Here is a 21,576-nt window from a genome sequence, read left to right on the forward strand (position 1 = left end):
TTCTGGCAGCAGACGGGGGGGAACATGGACTCCTGGGACTGCTGCCTGGAGATTAGTGGGATAGTGATCCGATCTCACACAATCCACCCACTGCCAAGCTATCCTCCACCTTTAATTCGATGTGCCACATGGTTCCTACCTGAGGAGGTGAACTGCTTCTCTGTGGTGTGATCCTGGCAAACAGAGCCCACTAATGTCAGCTCCTAAGCTCTTTTATGGCTCATTTACAGTTCTCTGCTTTCCTAAGAAACACTCCTGAATGTAATTACAACAAATGATCATTAGTTCCTCCTCAGTCAGCACACCACAGGAGTCTTGCATAATTACCATCACCATTAGCATACACATGCCCCAAAGAGGTGGCCTTTGATTATCTCACAACACAATGTGTTCACACTGGATATTCCATATTTTACACTGACTCTTGTTCTTCTGCCAGGGACTGTTTTCTCTGGTGTCCCGTTTGCATCCCTGGATTAAATGTACAGTAAACGTTGCATATTGTCAGGATTTGAGAGTTGTGTGTTAAGTTTTGGTTTTATTTTGCTGTTCTGTGTTCCCTGTTGCATGTTTTCCTCCTTGTGTCTTGTCTGGTCCTACTTCCTGGCCGTTTCTCAATCTTGAGGATACTGGCTTCCAAGCCAATATTTCAAGGATACTATGTCATCGAGTGCCGCCGAAGGACTGTTCCAATCTCCAGCATACTTGGAATTCCACCGAGGCCGCGTCCTTGGTTTGGGGGTAATTTCGAGGCTGCACATGGGTAGACTTCGCATCCTTCAAATCCCCACAATTCTTTGCGCACGGACCAATTTCCCCAAATCTGTGGCGGAAAATGTAAGGCGGGGGCCTCTCATATGACGCACACCTGCACACCTGTTAACCTGTTCCACTCTTCGTTTTCCGAATGCCAGGAAGGATTCTTGCCTAGCTTCTGAAGGAAGTGACTCGGAAGACATGTGCTACCAAGCAAGCATCCTCGCAATTGAGAAACGGCCCCTGTGTGTGCCTTCCTGTCATTAGTTTCCCTGGTGTGTCTGATTGTCTCATTGTGTTCACCTGTTGCCCTTGTGTTTCTCCCTCCTTTACCATTCATTGTTTGTCTTCCCTTCACGTCACGCTCCATGTTTGTCCTTGAAGTTTTTGATCCTGGATTATTTACTCGTGCTCCCCTGTTTTGGTAATGCTAAGTTTGTTTCTTGTTTTCTTTTGTCATTGGCTTTTTTTGTAAAATAAAGCTTGCTTTTTGTTAAATACTGCATTTCCTACCTTTTCCACGCACCGTAACATCATATACAAAGTTGATTGACTTTGTATTATAACACAACATATTAAAAGACATAGAAAGTATTACATGAAAGGCAGCTTTATTTTCAGTTTCGAAAACATGCTAATTCAGCTGAAATCTTTCCCTGTGATGACCCAGAAAACATCCTCTTTCCCATGTTGTATCTCTTTCACTCTAACTTGCACCCATTCAGACAAGCATGATAAATACACACAGCCCCATACATTGTTGTGATACTGTAAATACAGTTCACACAACTCAACACACAACTTGCTCAGCGTATCCTGCAAATCTGTGGATTGATATTTTAAGTTTGGGCTCTTTAATGATGAGCTCATTATCTGTCCAATACCTGATGTAACCTGCAGTGACTTTTGTAGATGTTGACGCACAGCAGCACAGCTTTTGTTTTGGTTGCTAAACCTGCTCTTATCATCTACTCTCAGGTACTTTAAAGTGGACCTATCATGCTATATTTGAAACATATATTGTAGGGCCATACCTATATAAAACATGTCTGTGAAGTTTTTTTTCAAAATACCAAACAGATCATGCATTTTAGCCATGCCTCATTTCGACTCCATTTGCTCTTTTCCAGCCCTGTTATTGCAAGGGCTGATTCTGCTTTTGTGGCAGACTACAGCGCCACTTACAGGCCTGGCATATGTACTACAGCGTCTCAAGCACTTTCGAGCAGTCTCTCATTCCCCTGATAGGTGGAGAGTTGCCCATATAGGCGGAGCACCCCTTTTCTGATGTCAGAACAATTCAAATAATAATCAGCTCCGTCGCAGCCCCGTTTTTAGAGATTTGGGTATGGAGGAAAAGAGAGAGGGTTGTGTTTTCTGACACTGTGTGAGTTCTCTGACACACCGGGGACACATATTCATGTATAAAAGATGTACACAAGTGCATTTTGAATGATAGGTCCCCTTTAAATATGTTTCTGGATTTCTGAGATTCTTAAGAGGTCTACTGTATTTGTTTAACCCCCATTAGGTAAAAGTTACAGCAGCCATAGGTAACAAGCACAAACAAACACCCATACTTTTGTGTGCACATAAAGCAAACCTAATTAGAAGAAATAGTTTGAGAAATGTGGCTATTTGCTGTTTTGTAGAAGGTGAGATGAGAAGTTCAATACTAATCACAACTTGTCTGATCAATATGCAGCTAGAACCTGCATTCAGATTAACATTAAGTCTGAAAACATAAAGAAACAGCTGGCATGGCACTTTCCATAGGGAACACATTCCACCTACCAACATCTCTAAGCTCACTAAGTTAACAAGCTAGTTGGTAGACAGACTGGCTTTCCCCCCAGTTTCAGTCTTTATGCTATGCTAGGCTAACTGGCTGCTGCTGTGGCATTTTCAGCATACAGAGTTGTAGCAATGTTTTCATTTAACTCTCAAAGTCAAAAGTCAACCTTAATTGTCAATCTTCTAGTTTGTGTCTACAGACAGAGAGATCAAAATACTGTTTTCGACAAGGAAACTAGTAAACATAGCTATTAAAATGTTTTACAGTTCCTTTAAATTAATTGCAGATATTTGCTTAACTTTCCAAGTGAATATTAAGATATGTGTCAGCACTCCCAGCTACATCAAGGAGCACCGAGTGCACTTTAACAGCACAACACTCCAAACACTTTCCTTCCCCAGAGACCCTTTCTGCTATCACACCAATCAGTCGAGTGCTAGTCTATCTAACAATAAACCTTACTTTCTCACACACTTCCCAACACACTCTCTCTTTCTGTCACCCTCTGTATGAAAGGAAACCTTTGCAGTACCCTCTGTTGATTTACAAAAGACATCCTGGTGAATCTGACAGTCTGCTGCTCGGAAATCAGGCGGCTGCCAAACAGTTTGATGAACAATATTACAACATCAATGTGTCTATTTAAGGATGTGTGTGTGTGTGTGTGTGTGTGTGTGTACACGTGTGTGTGTGTGTGTGTGTGTGTGTGTGTGTGTGTGTGTGTGTGTGTGTGTGTGTGTGTGTGTGTGTGTGTGTGTGTGTGTGTGTGTGTGTGTGTACGTGTGTTACAGCATCTTTTTTATAGAGGTACTTTGGGAGAGGAGTACCATTAATGTGCCATGGTAGAAAATCTGGTGGGGCTGTGCTGGGTGTCACACTGAGGGGGCATCATACCTCATCACAGGCTGTGCCTCATTAGGAGCAGCAACGCCCTGTATAACATTAACAAACTCACGCTTCTGCATCGCTCTTATAAATCCTTTTTGTCCAAACGATGCACAAAAGACACCAAATCCTCTCTGGAGAAGACAGCTGTTAAAAGGACCACAGTTTCCTTTGTAAAGGAAAACTGGTGCTCCTATTTTTCATACAAAATATATTACGTTGAAAATAGAAACACACACTATCTTCATGTTTTTCTATGCTCTCTGTCATTATTGACTGCCTTTGTTTAAGCTATTCTATTGCATTTGATTTAAAGAGTGTAGGAGGACACATCGATCCACAAGTCAAACTGAACTCCCCATGCCCTCAGTAAACAGACACTCTGCCTCTGCTCCGGTGATGCCTCACGAAACAACAGTTTAGTCCACACAGGTGGGCAGTAACGTGAGAAGGTTATAACTAAACCAAGAGAACATCTTATCCTCCAGTACTGGCTCAATCCATCCCGAGTATTAGAGGTGGGGACACTGGGGACACCTCTGAACTCCCACTCAAACCAATCCAAGCTTGAGCGCTGCATAATCTCATTAAACCACTCTGGGGCTTTCCTCAAAACCCAAGCATCTCAGGCGCCGTGTGTGGGCTAGATGAACTCCACCTCCTCACGCTGCAAAGGATCATTTATGTTTGAAAATGTGCACCAGTTACGCAACTGGATTTATAGCTAATTTCTCAAATGGTAGAAGAACACATCTAACTCTGAATGTGAGCTGTACAATGAGAGCAGCAGATGAAGGGATTTGAACATAGCTCCCCTGTTTGCTTTTCATTCCCACTGTATTTGCTAAAGAGCAGAAGCTTTTGAAGCCACAGAAAACAATGGCTCTCTTTCTCACCCATCTGTCGCTGTTCACATGCAGAGCCTCTGTTTAGCTCTTCTCTTTATATACACTGTTTTGGGCACTTCCTGTCTTTATTGCATGGTGAGGAGACAGGGAAATAAAAGCGATAGGAGCATGAGAAAAGCAACCAACGGGGCGCCTGTTTACTCTTTTCATGTATGTCAGTTCATTAAGAAACATCATTTATCTCATGTAGATGACCCTATTAGAAATGCATGTTCACTGTACTGTTGTATCTACAGTGTGTCCCCGACATCTACGCAAACGATGCCATGCGATACGCTCACATCCACTGTAACTTAATGCTTTGTTTAATTCAGCCTGTCTAGCATGGCAGACTTGATGCTCCGCAGTGAGAGACCGGAGGTGTTCTAGTGTTAATTGAATCTGTTGTTGACTGTTCTACCATGGACCTCTCAGGTGTTGGCTTCTGTATCAAGTTCAAGTAATTACTGCTGCTCAGTCTGGCAGCCGCCGTGAGCAGCAGCGCACACGTGGACCTCCTCTCCTACATTTTTAATCCAAAAAGATGCTCATAACTTTTGTTGTTGTCGGTGTGAATGCTGTCTCAGCCACTCTGCTGGGACGTGTCACTTTTCTTATGTTTATTTGCACATTTTGTGTACAGTCTGTATTGTTGTAAAAACATATTTTAAGCCTCGGAACACTTCTCCTTCTTTGAACAAAGCACACAACAAAGAGCTAATGGACCGAATAGGAAGAAACAAGCTGTTTTGAATATGTGTGCTGAACCTTACCTAGCCTTGTGTATCATGTGACTACTCCCATCTAAAATAAGAAGCCCACAGGAGGCAGCCATTATTCAAAAGATGCACTGTGCTCATTATTAAACCATTACAGAAACTGTAATTACTGTATATTGTGTTGTATTTTCTCTTACTGAGAATACATCATGCTTAGTCATTCATAAATAGCTTTTAAGATTCTATGCAAGAGAGCAGCAGCACTTTCCTCACAGTGAATTGCTTCAGTATAACTCCCATTGAAATTATAGCTTTGGATTCTTATCTCCCAGGCTCAGCTACCTCTAAATATGACGAGGATAACATGGTTATGTAGCAAAGACTAGGATGTATAAGAAAATCAGTTGAGCTGTCTTACTGTAGCCTAAGAAAAGGACTAAGCCCTACATTTCCTCACTTACATCGAACTTCTTTACTGTATGCTTGACAGATAAGTGACCCTGAATGAGGTGATCATGACCCAAGGCAGCTGGTTAAAAATGCCATATTTTTGTCCTGCTGTCACCAATTGATGACAAGCACGGTAAAGCACGTGTAGCACTTGAGTTGGGTAAGAAGCCACAGGAGCAGCGTCACAGGGCAGTGTCATGGAGAGGAAGGATCTGTGAAGCTCCGAGATGGATTAGATTATCTCGACAGAAAATGTATCTGCTGTCAGAAAATGTATTAGACTGACTACAGAATTTCATTGCATTATTCAGTCATGCCTGTCATTCCTGTGGCTGGGTGGCTGCAAACTGACCTTTTCAGTCTCAGCCTGCCGAAAGAGCGATGGAGACCTTGGTGTGGTGTGCAACCAGGGGCGCCTTAAGGGGGTGAAAAGTTAGGACGATTCTAAGGGCCCGTGACTGACAGGGGCCCCAAACATTTTTAGAACATTAAGAAAAAATGTTTAAGTAACCTTTCATCAATCATCAATAATTAACATTAATATAACGTTATATTGATAATGTAATCACTAAACTTACGATTCATTTCACTTATTTTCTTCCAAAAGTTAATTATCCAAAGCCTCTGTACACCCCCCTCTATTTACATGTAATGGTTTGGTCCTGCCTCCAAACACTGTGCGGCACCGCTTTTCCTGGCATCAGAGAGTGAGAGCATGTGAGGAGGCTAGTACTTACGTATGTACCATGTCTCAACGACTAACAAAGTCAGTCTTTCAAAAAAGAAAAGAAAGGAGAGAAAGACAAGAGAGGGGGACTAAAGGCCGACAGTATGTCACCCAGTTGTTCAAAAGAAGAGGTGGGTGTGGTCTATGAGTGGTGGAAATTAGTCTGTTAGCTAAACTTAGTCCATTGTAAATAATAATTGTAATGTTTTGCTGACATTAAGTACTGTTAATATCTTCACAGAAAATGCTGAGGTTTTTCATTTCACTCCTCTTTTAGCTGACATTTAATTTAATTTCAAACCTTTATTTAACCAGATTGGTCCCATTGAGATCATAGATCTCTTTTTCAAGGGAGACCTGCAGCATATAGGTTCCACCAGAGCCATTTAATAGAAGAGTTACGACATCTCCGTTCACTCCAATGGACCACTTTTTTACAGCAATGGCGGATCGTGGAGCCTCTCAATCGTTCCCCGGAAGTTAGCGCCAAGGCTGGCAGAGCTGTGGAGTTGCTGCATAATAGACCGTTCGTGACGGACTTTTAAAGGTAAGAAGAAGTTTAAAGATGTATATTGCGGATATTATCAGTACATCTGATTCAAATGAACATGTGTATTAAAGGATGTCAGTGGATTATCCCTAAATTAGTAGATTTAGGGAACGTTTACAGATAACAGATTAAGCTAGCATACCGAAGCAAGTTAGCAACACACGTTGAACAGCCTTTTAATTGTAAATTCCGTTCTCTCTATGTCATTTCGTCCAACATGTTGAATTAGAGAAGAGGGGCTTCTAAACGGGATTGTATGCGGGGGTGGAGGGAGTTAAATATTAGATAAATATAACTTTGGTGCGTGTAAGAGTGAGTGTTTTTAGCAGAGCCATATTGTGTCCTTGTGATTCTGTTGATTATTACCTGTCTGTATAATGTTGCAGCCCAGCTGATTCTGGATTGATGGCAAAGGGAGAGGGACTTAAGTGAGAGTGAAAACACAAGGTACGTTTAATACTACTGTTTTATATAAGTAAACACGTTATCTCCCCAAGGCAATAGGTGTGCTATATAGGTGTGTATAACCCTTTCTCCTGTCTGTTACTCCCTCTCTCAGCACAAGAACCAGAGGGGGGTTCAATGGAGCCTGAATACCTGCACTGAGACCCTCACTCTGCACCCTGAGTCTCAACTCTGTGTTTTTCAAGCCTTTCCCTGTTTTTTTGTATTAAACAAAACATTAAGCTTTCCCAATGGTGTGGTTTTCGTTTTGTGAAAAAGTGCAAATGCAGTGTTTGTATATAAATCACATATTTTGTTGCTGTTGGTCGTGAAATTGCTCCTGCTGACTTGAGCCAGCCATTTTTTCCTCCGCTCTGTGTCAGTGGGGAAGCCGTACATTCGTACTCCTTTCTCTGAGCGATTTGAGCATCCCCAGGCAGCACATCAAACCATGGTGGCTACTGGGAGGCAGCACAGCAAACCAGGACAACACGGAGGAAAAGGCACCGACAAACTGCATGATATGCTCTTCTATGTTTATTGAATTCCATGTATTTGCAATGGATGTTCCTAAAGAAACACATTTAACATCATCATCATCATCATATCCTGTCGGTCTCCTGTCCTTTCTGAAAGCCATAAAGACGACATTAGTCATTTAGATAACTTGTGTCCTCAATTACCAGGGGATTACTGAAACTACCATGAATTTAAGAAAATGGTAGAAATGGATCCAATCTGAATTTTAAAGCATTACTTTAGATCCCCTCCCTCTAAATGTATCAATAAACATTAGAAAGTGATCCTCCTGACTACCATACAAGTTTAAGAAGATACTATTGGTTTGAAAGAATTCAAAGCTATAAATAAACAGCAACAGGCTCTTTAACCAAGGCACTGTTAGTAACATGTAAACTAGTTGTTCACACTAATCCTAATATTATCACTTAATATTAGCTAATTCGATTTTATTTTTGAAAATATATTGATGTAAATACATACACATATCAATTTGTTGTATAAATATTGCAAATCAAAACCTTTATTCACTAATAATGACCAAAAATCGTAGTTCTATCTCCTGTTATCAATGCATTCACATTGCCCGCCATGAACTTCCGGGGAACGATCCCTCGTCTACATGAACCACGTGACGATAACCGTTTTTGGACTTCCGGTGTCGTAACTCTTCTATTAAATAGCTCTGGGTTCCACATGAAACATAAAACAATAAAGGACATTATACATTATATTTACAGGATACATAGTTATAGACATTTACAAGTGCCCATTGTATCAGCAAGCATTTCATTTTGCCTAGCTTTAAAAACATGCAGAGGAATGAGATTGCTCAGTTTCAATTCTTGCTGAAGATTGTTCCAAGCAAGTGGAGCTGCGCACATAAAAGCTGTCTTACCTAAGACAGTCCTTGCTCTTGGCACATCTAACAAGACTACATCATGTGACCTCAGACAATAGCTGCTTGCAACTCTCTGTGTTATCAGAGAGCAGATATAATACGGGAGTTTACCCAACAAAGCTTTATAGATAAACGTGTACCCATGACTGAGCCTCCGTACAGAGAGTGATGGTAAACCTGCCTTGGTATACAGTGTACAGTAATGTGTAAGCGCTTTACAATTTGTGACAAATCTCAGAGCACTGTGATACGCAGCATCCAATTTGCTCAGGTAATTGGCAGGTGCATTCATATAGACCAGATCCCCATAGTCCAGCACAGGTAAAAAGGTCACAGTGACTAGCCTTTTCCTGGCCTCAAGCGAGAAACAGGACTTGTTTCTGAAAAAGAAACCTAGCCTAACCCTCAGTTTTTTAAGCAGGTTATTGACATGAAGTTTAAAAGAGAGACAATCATCAAGCCAGATACCAAGGTATTTGTAACAGGCAACAACTTCAAGTTTTGTTCCTTGCGTAGTTACAATATCTAAAACAGGCTCTGGTGTCTTTTTAGCTTTTGAAAAGAGCATTACCTTGGTTTTATCCACATTTAAAAGAAGCTTTAATTAAGAGAGCTGAGTCTGAATAGTGTTAAAAACAGCTTGTAATTTAACAACAGCCTCTTTAATGGAGGGACCTGCACAATACATCACAGTATCATCCGCATAAAAATGTAAAGTAGCTTCATCCACATTATCACCTACACTGTTAATATATATGGAGAATAAAAGTAGTCCTAAAACAGAACCTTGTGGTACACCATTAGAAATGTTTAACCATTCAGAAGACAGTCCATCAAAATGAACACATTGGGACCTTTCAGAGAGGTAGTTCACAAACCACCCCACTGCATTGCTGGATATGCCAATACTGAGTAGCCTCTGCTTTAAAATGCGATGATCAACGGTGTCAAATGCTTTGGAAAGGTCAATAAACAGAGCTGCACAACTCTGCTTATTATCTAAAATAGTAGTAATGTCATTTACCACTTTCATTGTCGCAGTGATGGTGCTGTGTTTCTTTCTGAATCCTGACTGATGTTTAGACAGGATATCATTTATACATAAAAACTCCTTTACTTGTTCACTCACTAAGCGTTCGAGCACCTTAGCCAGAACTGACAATTTAGAGATTGGCCTATAGTTATTTAAAATAGTTGCCTCCCCTCCTTTCAGTAAAGGCAGGACATACGCAGACTTCCATACTTTTGGAATTGTGTTCGTGCTGAGGGAGAGGTTAAAAAGAGAAGTAAGAGGTGGAGCAATAAAATCTGCAGCTATCTTTAAAAAGAAAGGTTCTACGTTGTCCGGGCCAGCCGGTTTCCTAGGATCTAACTTGGATAATGCTTCATGAACAATACCAATAGTTAAAGGAGTAAAACTGAAAGGGTTTTCCAGACCACATTGTTCAGAGTCAAGGATTGGAGCGTTCACAGGAGCCACACAGCCAAACAGAGAGCCACAAGACACAAAATGCTCATTAAAGCAATTTAGCATAGTAGCCCTGTCTGATATAGTGCCAGATGCTGTGGTAAGGCACGGAGGTAGCTCATTTGGGATATCACCAGTGGAAATCGATTTTATGGCTTTCCAAAATTTCCTAGGATTATTCAGGTTTTCTGTGGTAACCGACAAATAGTACTTTGATTTAGCACTTTTTATTTGAGATGTGAAGCTATTTCTTAGCTGCCTAAAACGTAGCCATTCTACCTCTGAGCCTGATTTCCTAGCCTTAGCCCAAGCATTATTTCTCTCATGAAGGAGACTGGACAGCTCAGCAGAAAACCAGGGATTGTTTCGTCCCTTCACTCTAAATTTACGCAGAGGTGCATGTCTATCTATAATTTTCATAAAACCAAGATAAAAATAAGACCATGCAGTTTCTACATCAGCACACAAATTGATTCTACCCCAATCAAAATCAAACAGATCATGTAAAAAACCCTGCTCCACAAAGTGTTTTTTGTCTCTCTTTGTGATGATACGTGGTTTAACCTTTTGGACCTTAGTGTCCCTAATTGTGGCTACAACACAGTGGTCACTCACATCATTAGCAAATACTCCCACAGATGAATATTTATGTGGAACATTTGTTAAAATTAGATCAATTAAGGAGGATTTATTTGGGGACTTAATATTTGGGCGAGTAGGACTGTCTATAATCTGGGTAAAATTCAATGAGGTACACAGGTTTTTAAAATCCTCTGACACAGAAGTTAACCAGTCCCAATTAAAATCACCAAGCAACACTATTTCCTTGTAGGAAAGTTGTGATAACAGTTTTGCCAATGACGATAAAGAGCAAGTTACATTTTTAGCAGCTATTCATACTAAATCAGTTGTCCCTCCCCTGGTGCCAGGACCAACAGATCCATCTTTAGGCTCCGCAGCCCCATAAGGCTTTGCAGTCTTGCCATGCTGTCCATTGAAAGCCAGTTGGCTAGAAAGCTGGACTTCAAGGACTTGATCAGTGACTTTGCAGAAGGCTAGGCGCTGGGCTCTTGGTGAGTAAGGCTGAGCAAGGGCTCGTAATAACTGTTAAAGGGCAAGGCTATGGTAACAATATTGGATCACTACACACAAGATGCATGATGAGAAAAAGACTGAGAACAGGTAATAGGCTCTGATTTAGCGCCCCCATCAGGCCTTTTCATTTCCATTTCCGTTTTGTTGTCCGTTTACACTTTAATACCCGCTTATTTTGTAGTAAAAAAAAATCTGCTGCTTATGTTATTTCGTTTGTCATAGCATTTTATAAATGATAATATTGGTGTTAATGTTCACTTTATTTTTATTTAAGAGGTCATGTATATTTAAGTTATATTTATTTAGATGAATGTTTCATTCAAATGTTTTATTAAAAAGGCATGTACACCATAAAAGATGACTATTGAGGTCTATTGTCAGGAATGTTAGTGCAGGGCTCGACATTAAGGACTGCCCGATGATAGGGCCATCTCCCAAAATCCTTAATGTCATGCACTGTAGTGTTATATCAAATAGTGAATTCTACTGCAGTAGAATTTGTAGTCTGCACAGTGTTATATGTTCACCGCTCAGTGTCAGTAAAAATATTGTGCAGTTAGTATTGGACCACAAGATAGATTTAAGCCTGTACAGGTAGAGTTATTTAAAGCATACATAAGTCGGTTGGGTTCTGGAGGTGTGGTTACAGCAATTGTGCTTGGTTGGCGTGGCCTGGGCCTGGTGGTGGGGCCCAATGTGATATCTTTTCATGGGGCCCAAAATCCCTGGCGGCGCCCCTGTGTGCAACTGTAGCCTTAGAAAAACGTTTTGCACTCAATGGCTTTGGGTTTTAATGTGTAACTCTCTGGAAACCTCGGTTCCTCTCTGCGGGTGACCACTCGACCCCACACCACTCTGCATTTTCTCTGAGTGATGTTACCTCTCTGACAGGCCTGTGTGAATAATGAATGAAGTTCTGCAGAAAAAGTAGTCATGTCTCTGTCTCCTTGAGAGTGACCTCTCACATTTTTAAATGTCAATCTTTGTGTTCCACAGTCTTTAACCCTGTTAAACCAATGAGTGCAAAATATAAGCAAAGTCAGATAAGTAAAAAAGGACATTTTGAAGGTCTGTCGACAGAGATACTATGCAGCGGGAGTGTGTGTGCATGTGTAACATAGTGTGTTGCCCCAGATGTCTTACGTGATAAGCTAATGTAGCGTGCGAGATCACCTCTCTCCATGGAAACTTGAGGGCAACGAAGGCGCTACAGACAATTGACCACCTCCTCCTGAATCCATCTGCTACAGCCAGAGAGGAAACATCCGTACCCTGATTAAATGGATTGATATGCTGTCATGTATTATTTTTACCCACTCAACTCACAATGTACACATGCACAGTATAATCAGGATATGCCAAATACTATGAAGATTGCCACAAACTGAAATCAACTCCATGTTTTAGAAATCCCAAATCATTTCTAGTTTATCTTCACAATTACATTCATGTGTTTAGAAGAAAACTATCAACACCGCTTATTGATTCTTGACCAATTGGGGCAGTAGCTGTAAACAAACCACTATTACATTATTAAGACTAATGTCACAGCAGGATTTGGAAAAACTTGTCCATGCTTTTATCTTCAGTAGACTGGACTACTGTAATGGTGTCTTCACAGGTCTCACTAAAACATCTATTAGAAAGCTGCAGCTGATTCAGAACGCAGCTGCTCGAGTCCTCACTAATACTAAGAAAGTGGATCACATCACTCCAGTTCTGAAGTCTTTACACTGGCTTCCTGTGTGTCAAAGAATAGATTTCAAAATACTGCTGCTGGTTTATAAAGCACTGAATGGTTTAGGCCCAAAATACATTTCTGACCTCCTGCTAAATTATGAACCATCCAGATCTCTCAGGTCTTCAGGGACTGGTCAGCTTTCTGTCCCCAGAGTCAGAACTAAACATCGTAAAGCAGCGTTCAGTTATTATGCTCCAAATATCTGGAGCAAACTCCCAGAAACCTGCAGGTCCGCTGCAACTCTGACTACTTTTAAATCCAGGCTGAAGACTTTTCTTTTTGTCGCTGCTTTTAATTGAACTATTCACATCTTAGACTGCACTGTAACTTTTATCCATGTATTTTTTCTTTTAATGTTTCTTTTATTATCTTTTCTTTTTAATGACTGATTTTAAATGCCATTTTCTTAATGTCTTTCGTTTTTGTAAAGCACTTTGAATTGCCTTGTGTTGAAAGGTGCTATATAAATAAACTTGCCTTGCCTTACAGACTTGTGGCATTTCATTGACTACCTAAACATCCAGCAGACGAAGACTTGCCATTAATACAGCGCCTCAGCATCTAAAAGTTAAAGTCAAATATATATATGAAACTGTCTTGAATGCAACGAGAAAGCTCTGATAGCAACACAAGTCTTTGAAGTCTGAGACAAATCATTTCAGCTTAGCAAATAGAGTGCATGTGGATCGCTCTCTCGCCACCACACAAACAATTTAATCCTCCTCTCTGCAGTTGGGCAGATTTATTTGATCGATTAGCAGCCACTTTGGTGAACGTTTTACATCCTTCCTTAGATGAATTTCTATTCATGTGTTTCCACAAGCCGATCAAACGACATCAAAGGTATGTCATAAATCAATGATGCTGATGTCTCTCTCCGGTTAGAACAGAGTCTGTGTGGTTCTGATCGCACGAGGTCAGATATTCAGCTCCAAAAAGAAGAACAAGCTAAAAATAAATCACGGCATGCTAGAACTTGAAAAGTTGTGTCATTAAGACGGTCTTTCAGTCATTGGTGTCGATTAAACCAAGTAAGAATCTATTTATTCCATGAAAATAGCTACTTTTTTACATTACATTACATTACATTGCATTTAGCTGACGCTTTTATCCAAAGCGACTTCCAATAAGTACATTCGACCAGGAAGACACAACCTTGAAGAAAACAGAATCATAAAGTACATCAGGTTTCATAGAGCAAACACATTTCAAGTGCTACTCAACTGGCTATAGGTAAGCCAGCCCTTTATTAGTATATAAGTGCTTTGTTAATAGTTCTATCGCTCGAAGTGGAGTCGAAAGAGATGAGTTTTCAGTCTGCGCCGGAAGGTGTGTAAGCTATCTGCTGTCCTGATGTCAATGGGGAGCTCATTCCACCATTTTGGAGCCAGGATAGCAAACCCACGTGTTTTTGCTGATGGGAACTTGGGTCCCCTTCGCAGCGATGGTGCAGTGAGCCGTTTGGTTGATGCAGAGCGGAGTGCACGTGCTGGGGTGTACGGTTTAACCATGTCCTGGATGTAGGAAGGGCCAGATCCATTCGCAGCATGGTACGCGAGTACCATTGTCTTGAAGTGGATTCTAGCAGTTACCGGAAGCCAGTGGAGGGAGCGGAGGAGCGGCGTGGTGTGGGAGAATTTAGGAAGGTTGAAGACCAGACGAGCCGCTTTATATATAGTTTTGATGCATCAATGTATGAAGAGGAATTTGTCAGTCTTAGTCAACAATAAAAAGTGAAGTAAGATGAAGTGAGTAAGAAGATGGCTATCTCTGTACATTTAGATGAATAAAACCAACACATATAGAGACTTCTTTCTACCGAAAAGGATAATGACAGCTGCTGATATGGTTAGTGGGACTTGAATACTGACAGGAGGGAAAACAGTAGCCTGGACACAAGATGATTGGACACCAAGGCAGAGACAGAGATACTTTGCTTGCCTCCGTAATGTACAGTACAGTCAACGTGACTCTGTGTATGCTCACTTAATGATATATTATGTTACTGCTATCCGTCTTGCTGCTGGGAAACTGGGAGACATTGATTTATTGTTTTTCACAACTCACCTAAGCACAACGGAAGAGTTGTTGTCAACCAGCATCAGCCCTTATAACATGTCATAATATACACTGTGTTGGATGTAACAGGGCTATTAGCAGTACATACAGACACAGACGCTGACAGTAAGAGAAAGGTGGGGAGGGAAGGAGAGACAGAGGAAACTCTCATCCGCAGTGTTTGAAGCCACAGTTAAAAATAACAGCAGAGGAGATACTGCTGCATCTCCTCTGGTCCCCTGCACTCCTCGTGACACAGCGCTGGAGGTTAGCTTGACTGACCGCTCCTTGCCCTCACGCACAGCTCTCAGCACTCTCACACGTATAATGACTGGGCAGTGTGCACCCTCAATCCCAGAATAGTTCTGACTGAGTTTGCCATCGATTTCCTCCTATTCATACGAGAGAATCGCCCCTGCCATGCCGCATGGGGTTTATCGTTCAGCAGGTAACAAAGCACACACAGAGCCATTGCCAGTGTGAGCCATCTCCACAAACAACAAGGCACCGTGCTTACAGTGAAGTCAATCGGTAAGAAGGCAGTTAGCAGCCTCAAGTCATGGCTGTCTCTGACTCGCTTAGAGGAAAAGTTTCCATGCAATTAGTTCAAACAGCCTCTGCCAAAAAGAACCGAGTGTCAGTTTTTATCTGGCCAAAAGCTTCAGCGGGGTAGAAAACGCTGCAAGGTTCAGGGAGACAGGGATTTGAATTCCCAGAGTGTAGAAGTGTCAAAAAGTCTCTAAGTGAAATTCTGTAAAACCTAAGTAACTTTATAGTTTGTGTCTTTTACTTATCAGTATGGTCAGTCAACTTACAAAGGATGTATATTCATGAGCTTTGGTGTTGACTTTAAAATATGCAGTGAAGTACTTTGTGTTTTCAATGTTTCACAACGACCTCCAACCCATCCAATGCCTGGAACAGATTATTAATCAAATGATAAGTACTTTGTGTAGGTGTGTGTATGCGCAAGTGTGTGTGTATATTTGTTGAGTGTTACATTAAGATAAATCCTGATCGCTTCCTTCGCGCTGTGTTATGAGCTGATTGATGAACCGTTTTCAGGATGTTAATAGAAAGCCCGTTTTAGAGTTTCCAGCAATGACCGTGCTAATGCTAAACATCTGGAAGTGTGGTTTATACGCTGACTATGCTCTCTATGGTGAGCTGCACCTCAGGGACATTGAGCAACAGAGGCATGCTGAGACATGTTGTATTACTGGTTTCACTCACAGCCCACTTACCCTTTCCTCCCACTGGGCCGCACACTAAAAATGACGACAGCTGCATTCAGCACACACTGTTCTGTATCAACAAGAGCTTATCTTTTATGGATGAATTATTACCTGCAGGCCCCCCACTCAGTTTCCAGGAGTCCATATTGTGCTGCTGAATAATTTGGTGGGCAGACCGATGGTAGAAATGCAGATTCATGTGGGTATAAAACTATTCAGTGACACCTCAACACTCCCAGGCAGAACGACAGACCATCAAGCGCCGCACACATAGTGTCCTTCACCGCTGCCGTGACATGAGGAATAGCTTCTCCCAGAGAGCAGTGCAGGTGCTTGTGTGTGCTTTTGTGCAGGTTGAAGTTAAGGTGACAATTGGAGCTAGAGATATTCAGGATCATACCTTCTCTCTCCGGCATTAAGTCAAGCCTTATTAATGTGCAATTAAAATGTCCTCTCATGTGTTTGGGAACAAGCCATTTCACCGATGCAACTCTTCAATTAGGCATCAGGAACAAGACTGCATTTAAGGGCCAATCAACCTCAATTTGACTTGTTTTTAAACGGCCTTTCTGTGGCATGTGGGAAAACTAAACCACAAGGAAATGGCCCTATTTATCAAACAACAGACACATCCATATCCTTTCTAACGCTCCAAAGTTTCTTGGACCCTTAATTGTACACACCGTGCAGTTCTTATGTGTGCTGCTGAGGGCGAGGGTTTGCACGCTTCTGTGACCACGAGAGGAGAGCATCAATTGTTCTTCTATATCTCTGTTGAACTGTGTAAAGAATTTGGAGCTGAATGATGCAGCCTCAGGGAACGAGAGGCATGAGCTGAAATTTACAACAATGTATTTAAGGAACCTGGAGGCACTTTGAAAGGTGGACATTTGGCTTGTTGTTAAAAATTACGTGTAATAAGTTTACAAAATATTGCATTCAAGCAAAATAGAGTCAATTAGGCATTATTGATGTGCCATGGACCGTGTTGTAAGCCATTTATACATTTGCAAAATAAATATTGTTACATAAGCAAAGCTATTATTATATGGTGATCATTTCCTGTAAGCTCGGTGAACAGCATCAGAGCCGAGTTCATATTCAAATTCTAAACTTATGTTTGCTCATGTAGTCTCTAATCTTTTAAGGACGCCTGAGAACAGCCAAATAAAAGAAGGTATTCAAACACAGTTTATAGTTTAAGCATTTAGAAACAATCCTGAGTATTATTAAACTAGTGATTCAAAAGAAAAAATCAGCCAACAAGATAAGAGATGATATCTAATCATATCATGTCATATCATCATTTCAAGTATATTAGTGCAGTTGCATGAAAGCACATGAAATACATTGAGTCGACACCTTTAGATGTACGCAAGATTGGGTCATCTGCATCAAAAGGAGTCTGCATTAGAACACATGTCATAATAAACACTGGGAAGGACCCAGAATAAACCTTTAAATAACCCCACTGTCATTTGGAGTTTGTTTTATTTCACTGGTTATAACAAATGTAACAAACTTTGATCAAAATTGGCACATGACTGACTTGTTATATAAAACACAATGACCAACAATATCAAAACCCCTTTGGCGTTCCTATAGTTGGGACTTTAGTTTTTCTCTCTAAAGTCAAAATGACTTAGTTATAATCGTCAAAGGGCAGTGGCTGTCTGTGGCAGGCTGAACATCGCAGAGCTATTGTATCAAACTGAAGTAGGTTTCTAGCTGGAGGAAAAGGGTACCAAGTCAACGCAGAGAAGTCCTTCATATCAGCGATTATTACACAGAGAGAGTTCCTTGGCATGCATTCCAAGAGACCTGCTGTTGCTGTAGAACATTAATAAAGAGCTTTGGCATTTCAAGGTCAAAGATTGAGCAGGTTCCTTCCAATGGATCAGCTGAGTAAATTATGCAGGATCCCCTGTTCAAGGAGGTGTTTGAAGTAATGATTTGATCATGGTATCTTGCACATTTCTCTGCTTACAGATTGACATGCTAACTGGAAGCAGAGCACATCATTTTTTTAACTTTCCTTTTTCCTTCTCTCTGGTGAATATAGAGTGACTGCAAAGGTCAACCTCTCTTAATGTGAATATTCCCCAAATAGTTGTTGAAATGGCCAAATGCAATTATACATTTCTTATTGAATTTGGACCCAATCACTTCTTTTAGTCAGTCCACTTTAAAATGCTGTTAGCATGACATTACCCATTGATCCAGCGAGGGGAAGCGCACTTGTCCCTGGAGTGAGTCTGTTAATGAGCCGGATGATTGAAGGCTGGACTGGAAATAAGGCAGGGGTGGCTAATGAAGACAATAGGGGGTGACTGCTGAAGGGAGGGGATGCTAGGGTTGTCATGTGATGGTCTAAAAATATATATTCTGTGGTATAGTTGCCTGCAGTCGGTATGTGGATTACTAACACTAAGTGTCATTCTTCACATCCTCTGGTGTTGCCAATGACAAAACAAACAAGCATTTGATAATAACCCCAAGAGACAATCCTTGCTCAGGAACAATTATCTGACTAAAACCAATGAAGGGGAACAAAAAAAAGACTGTCATCTCATCACCAACAAAAAAGGGTTGAAATTGACTCGCCAGAAAAAACAGCAGCCTAGTCTTTTGTTCTCACACCTAATTAAGATTATGGATACAACCTTTCCCTCTGAGCACAACAACATCATTCTTATGCTCTCCCTCCTGTACTCAAAAGGGATGGATTAAAGGCACTGGGTCAGCACATCAGATCAAGCTATTTCAAAAAGCCTCCAGATATTAAACTCATTTCTTAAAACAACTTGTATTGTTTTATATATAGCCCCAAACTCAGCATAACAACCTTCCCTTCAGTTCTGAAAACCCTGGTTTAAGCTGTTAAGCAACATCGGCCTGTTGGTTGAATGCCTATGTTGCCCTCTCTCAGGTTACCCACTACTTCCACTGCCCTGCTTGTGTGGCTGCACATTACCTTAGCAGCGAATGATGAGCTGGGCTTCTCCATGAGGTCCCACAGCTTCTGCCTCGTTTCGGAACAGCATGTGGTCGCAAACTCCTCTCCGACCCTTTCTCTGAAGCTCTCCGCTTCTCTTTTCAGCTCTTCGTTCATCTGCTCCTTTTTCTGGTGGTACCTGGCCTGGCAGCAGGACTCCAGGTAGATCTCGTCGATGCCCCAGAAGTCCAGCTCTTGGCTGAAGGACAGGGCGCACATCTCCTCCATCATGTGCAACTTCCCGGTGCGGTAGAAGTTCAGAATGGAGGTGAAGGCACCGGGGTGTCTGTCGAAAAAGTACTCGTTGTTCTCCGTACTGTAGTCGTCACATATCTCCATCATGCCGTCGTGGGTGTTGCAGTCTCTCAGTTTGCCCAGTCTCGTGCGGGGCAGCCTGTCCAGTGTCCTCCACAGGACCTCATGGAGGAGACCCCCGACGTTGAGTCTCACCCGGCGAACCAGGGTCTTGCTGTGGATGATGTCCATGGCATCCGGCAGCGAGGACTGCGAGTGAGACCCCTCTTTGTTCATCTTCACTCAAGTTCCTCGGTCACTTGAAAAGACTGTCGGATAGAGTCCGGCAGTTTAAGAAGACATGGTCCTGTAGAGTGTAGACGACCGCATCAGGGTCCCTCCTCAATTCTTCTTGTGACTGTAATAAAATAAAATAAAGAAATATTGTAGGCACAGTCAAGCAGGCAGTGTCCTACAGTAGCAATGTCAGGTGGTTTATCCGCTCATCGGAGAACCTAATAGATATTTGAATCTGCTTGAACCCTTCTCTTGCGTTTCGGGTCAAAAGTGACCGAATGACTTTTGTTATAATCATAAATATTGTGTTTTTCATCCGATTGCCTCAATACCTTTTGTTATCCTCCACACTCGGCCTCTGAACATATACACTTGATGATCACCACTTGCATTGCATTTTGAGTGATTTTTTCAACAGTGAAACACCCTTGACGTTTTCGGTCAGATTTGACCGCCATAGAAAATGAATGGGTATGAGTGTATTATGTTCATCCTGCAGATGGAAAACATCTATACACAAACACAAACACACACACACACACACACAAACACACACACACACACACACACACGCACAAACACACACATGTTACAGGAACCTCTCATTTCCTCGCGCTAAATGCGCCTCCATTACTGGCTCTCAAGTTATATTTGTGCCTTGCTGACATTTGACTCATTGACACAATGAGCAGGCGAACAATTATGCGATTTTCTGTATGAGGGGCTCTGGACACATTTTTTGAACCAGATGAAGAGGAGATTGAGGAAGATGTCTCAGAAATGGAAGACAACAGCGATCCAGACTATGAGCCTACAATAGACCAGGAAGAGGCCCCTGAAGGAGAGGCCCCTGAAGGAGAGGAGGGAGAGGCCCCTGAGGGAGAGGCCTCTGAGATAAAGGCCCCTGAGGGAGAGGAGCCTGACATTCCACAATTTTGCATTGCCAACTATGTGCGTGAATACACGCACTCACACGCACGCACACACACGCACACGCACGCACACTCAGGCGCGTGCACGCACACACACACACACACACACACACACACACACACACACACACACACACACACACACACACACACACGTTCTGTTATGGTGTATTTCTCTTTCAATAAATGGTCATTGAGGAAAACATGATTATTTTATATTCATCACAGTGAAGGCTGAACTTGATGGGCCCACCGGTGGGTCCGGACCATGACATGAAACACTGGCTTGCTTGTATCAAATCAATACATCCCATACATCATTGGAACGGGAAGAATCTCAGCTACAACACTAACTAAAGCATTTCCATCTCCAGTAAACACAGCCTACATGGCAAGCATTTTCATAATATACAGTAATGTAAAATAAGCACTATCTTTGAACTTACTGCAAAAAATAATACGAAATTCACCCCTGGTGTCATTGTGTCTGTCACCCCTTGATTCTACTTGCTTTGACTGTTCAAATGAGATATCAACCATCAAAATTGGATAAGGGGTTCCAGAGATATCACTGTGCAAAACACACCGGTCAATTTTGACCGAAAATAGCATGGGAAGGGGGGTATGACCTAACGCAAGAGAAGAGTTAAGAGACACAGCCGCTTTTCTTGCTGACAAGGGTGGAGATATATAATGAACTTCACTGGACTGGACTTCACTCGTGAGCGCTGTCCGGTGCTGAGAGGCCGGTCCGTCACTCAGCAGCCCGCTGCCGGTCCGTCGCTGCCCGCGGTGCTGAAACGCCTCAGCTCCGGTGGGACAGCGAACAGCACGTGAACTGTTCTCAGGAGGGATATTAAGACTGACTATGATCAGTTACGGGCTTTG

General features: G+C 41.9%; 1 protein-coding gene and 1 long non-coding RNA gene across 2 annotated transcripts in view; one reads left to right on the top strand and one right to left on the bottom strand.

Annotated features, from left to right (window-relative positions):
- The window catches only part of LOC117446181 (potassium voltage-gated channel subfamily B member 1-like), a 37,481-nt gene extending 17,725 nt beyond the window's left edge, over positions 1-19,756 (bottom strand). The window contains exon 1 of the mRNA XM_034082201.2: positions 19,205-19,756. Within this exon, the coding sequence (XP_033938092.1) occupies positions 19,205-19,756 (552 nt within the window). The remainder of the gene's footprint in view (positions 1-19,204) is intronic.
- Positions 6,210-7,460, top strand: LOC139433822 (uncharacterized). Its single transcript, XR_011643225.1, has 4 exons — positions 6,210-6,350; positions 6,660-6,766; positions 7,156-7,216; positions 7,329-7,460. It is a non-coding gene; the product is annotated as an uncharacterized lncRNA (long non-coding RNA).
- Positions 19,757-21,576: the final 1,820 nt, after the last annotated feature.

Source organism: Pseudochaenichthys georgianus, chromosome 5, assembly GCF_902827115.2.
Source record: "Pseudochaenichthys georgianus chromosome 5, fPseGeo1.2, whole genome shotgun sequence".
Classification (NCBI taxonomy): Eukaryota; Metazoa; Chordata; class Actinopteri; order Perciformes; family Channichthyidae; genus Pseudochaenichthys; species Pseudochaenichthys georgianus.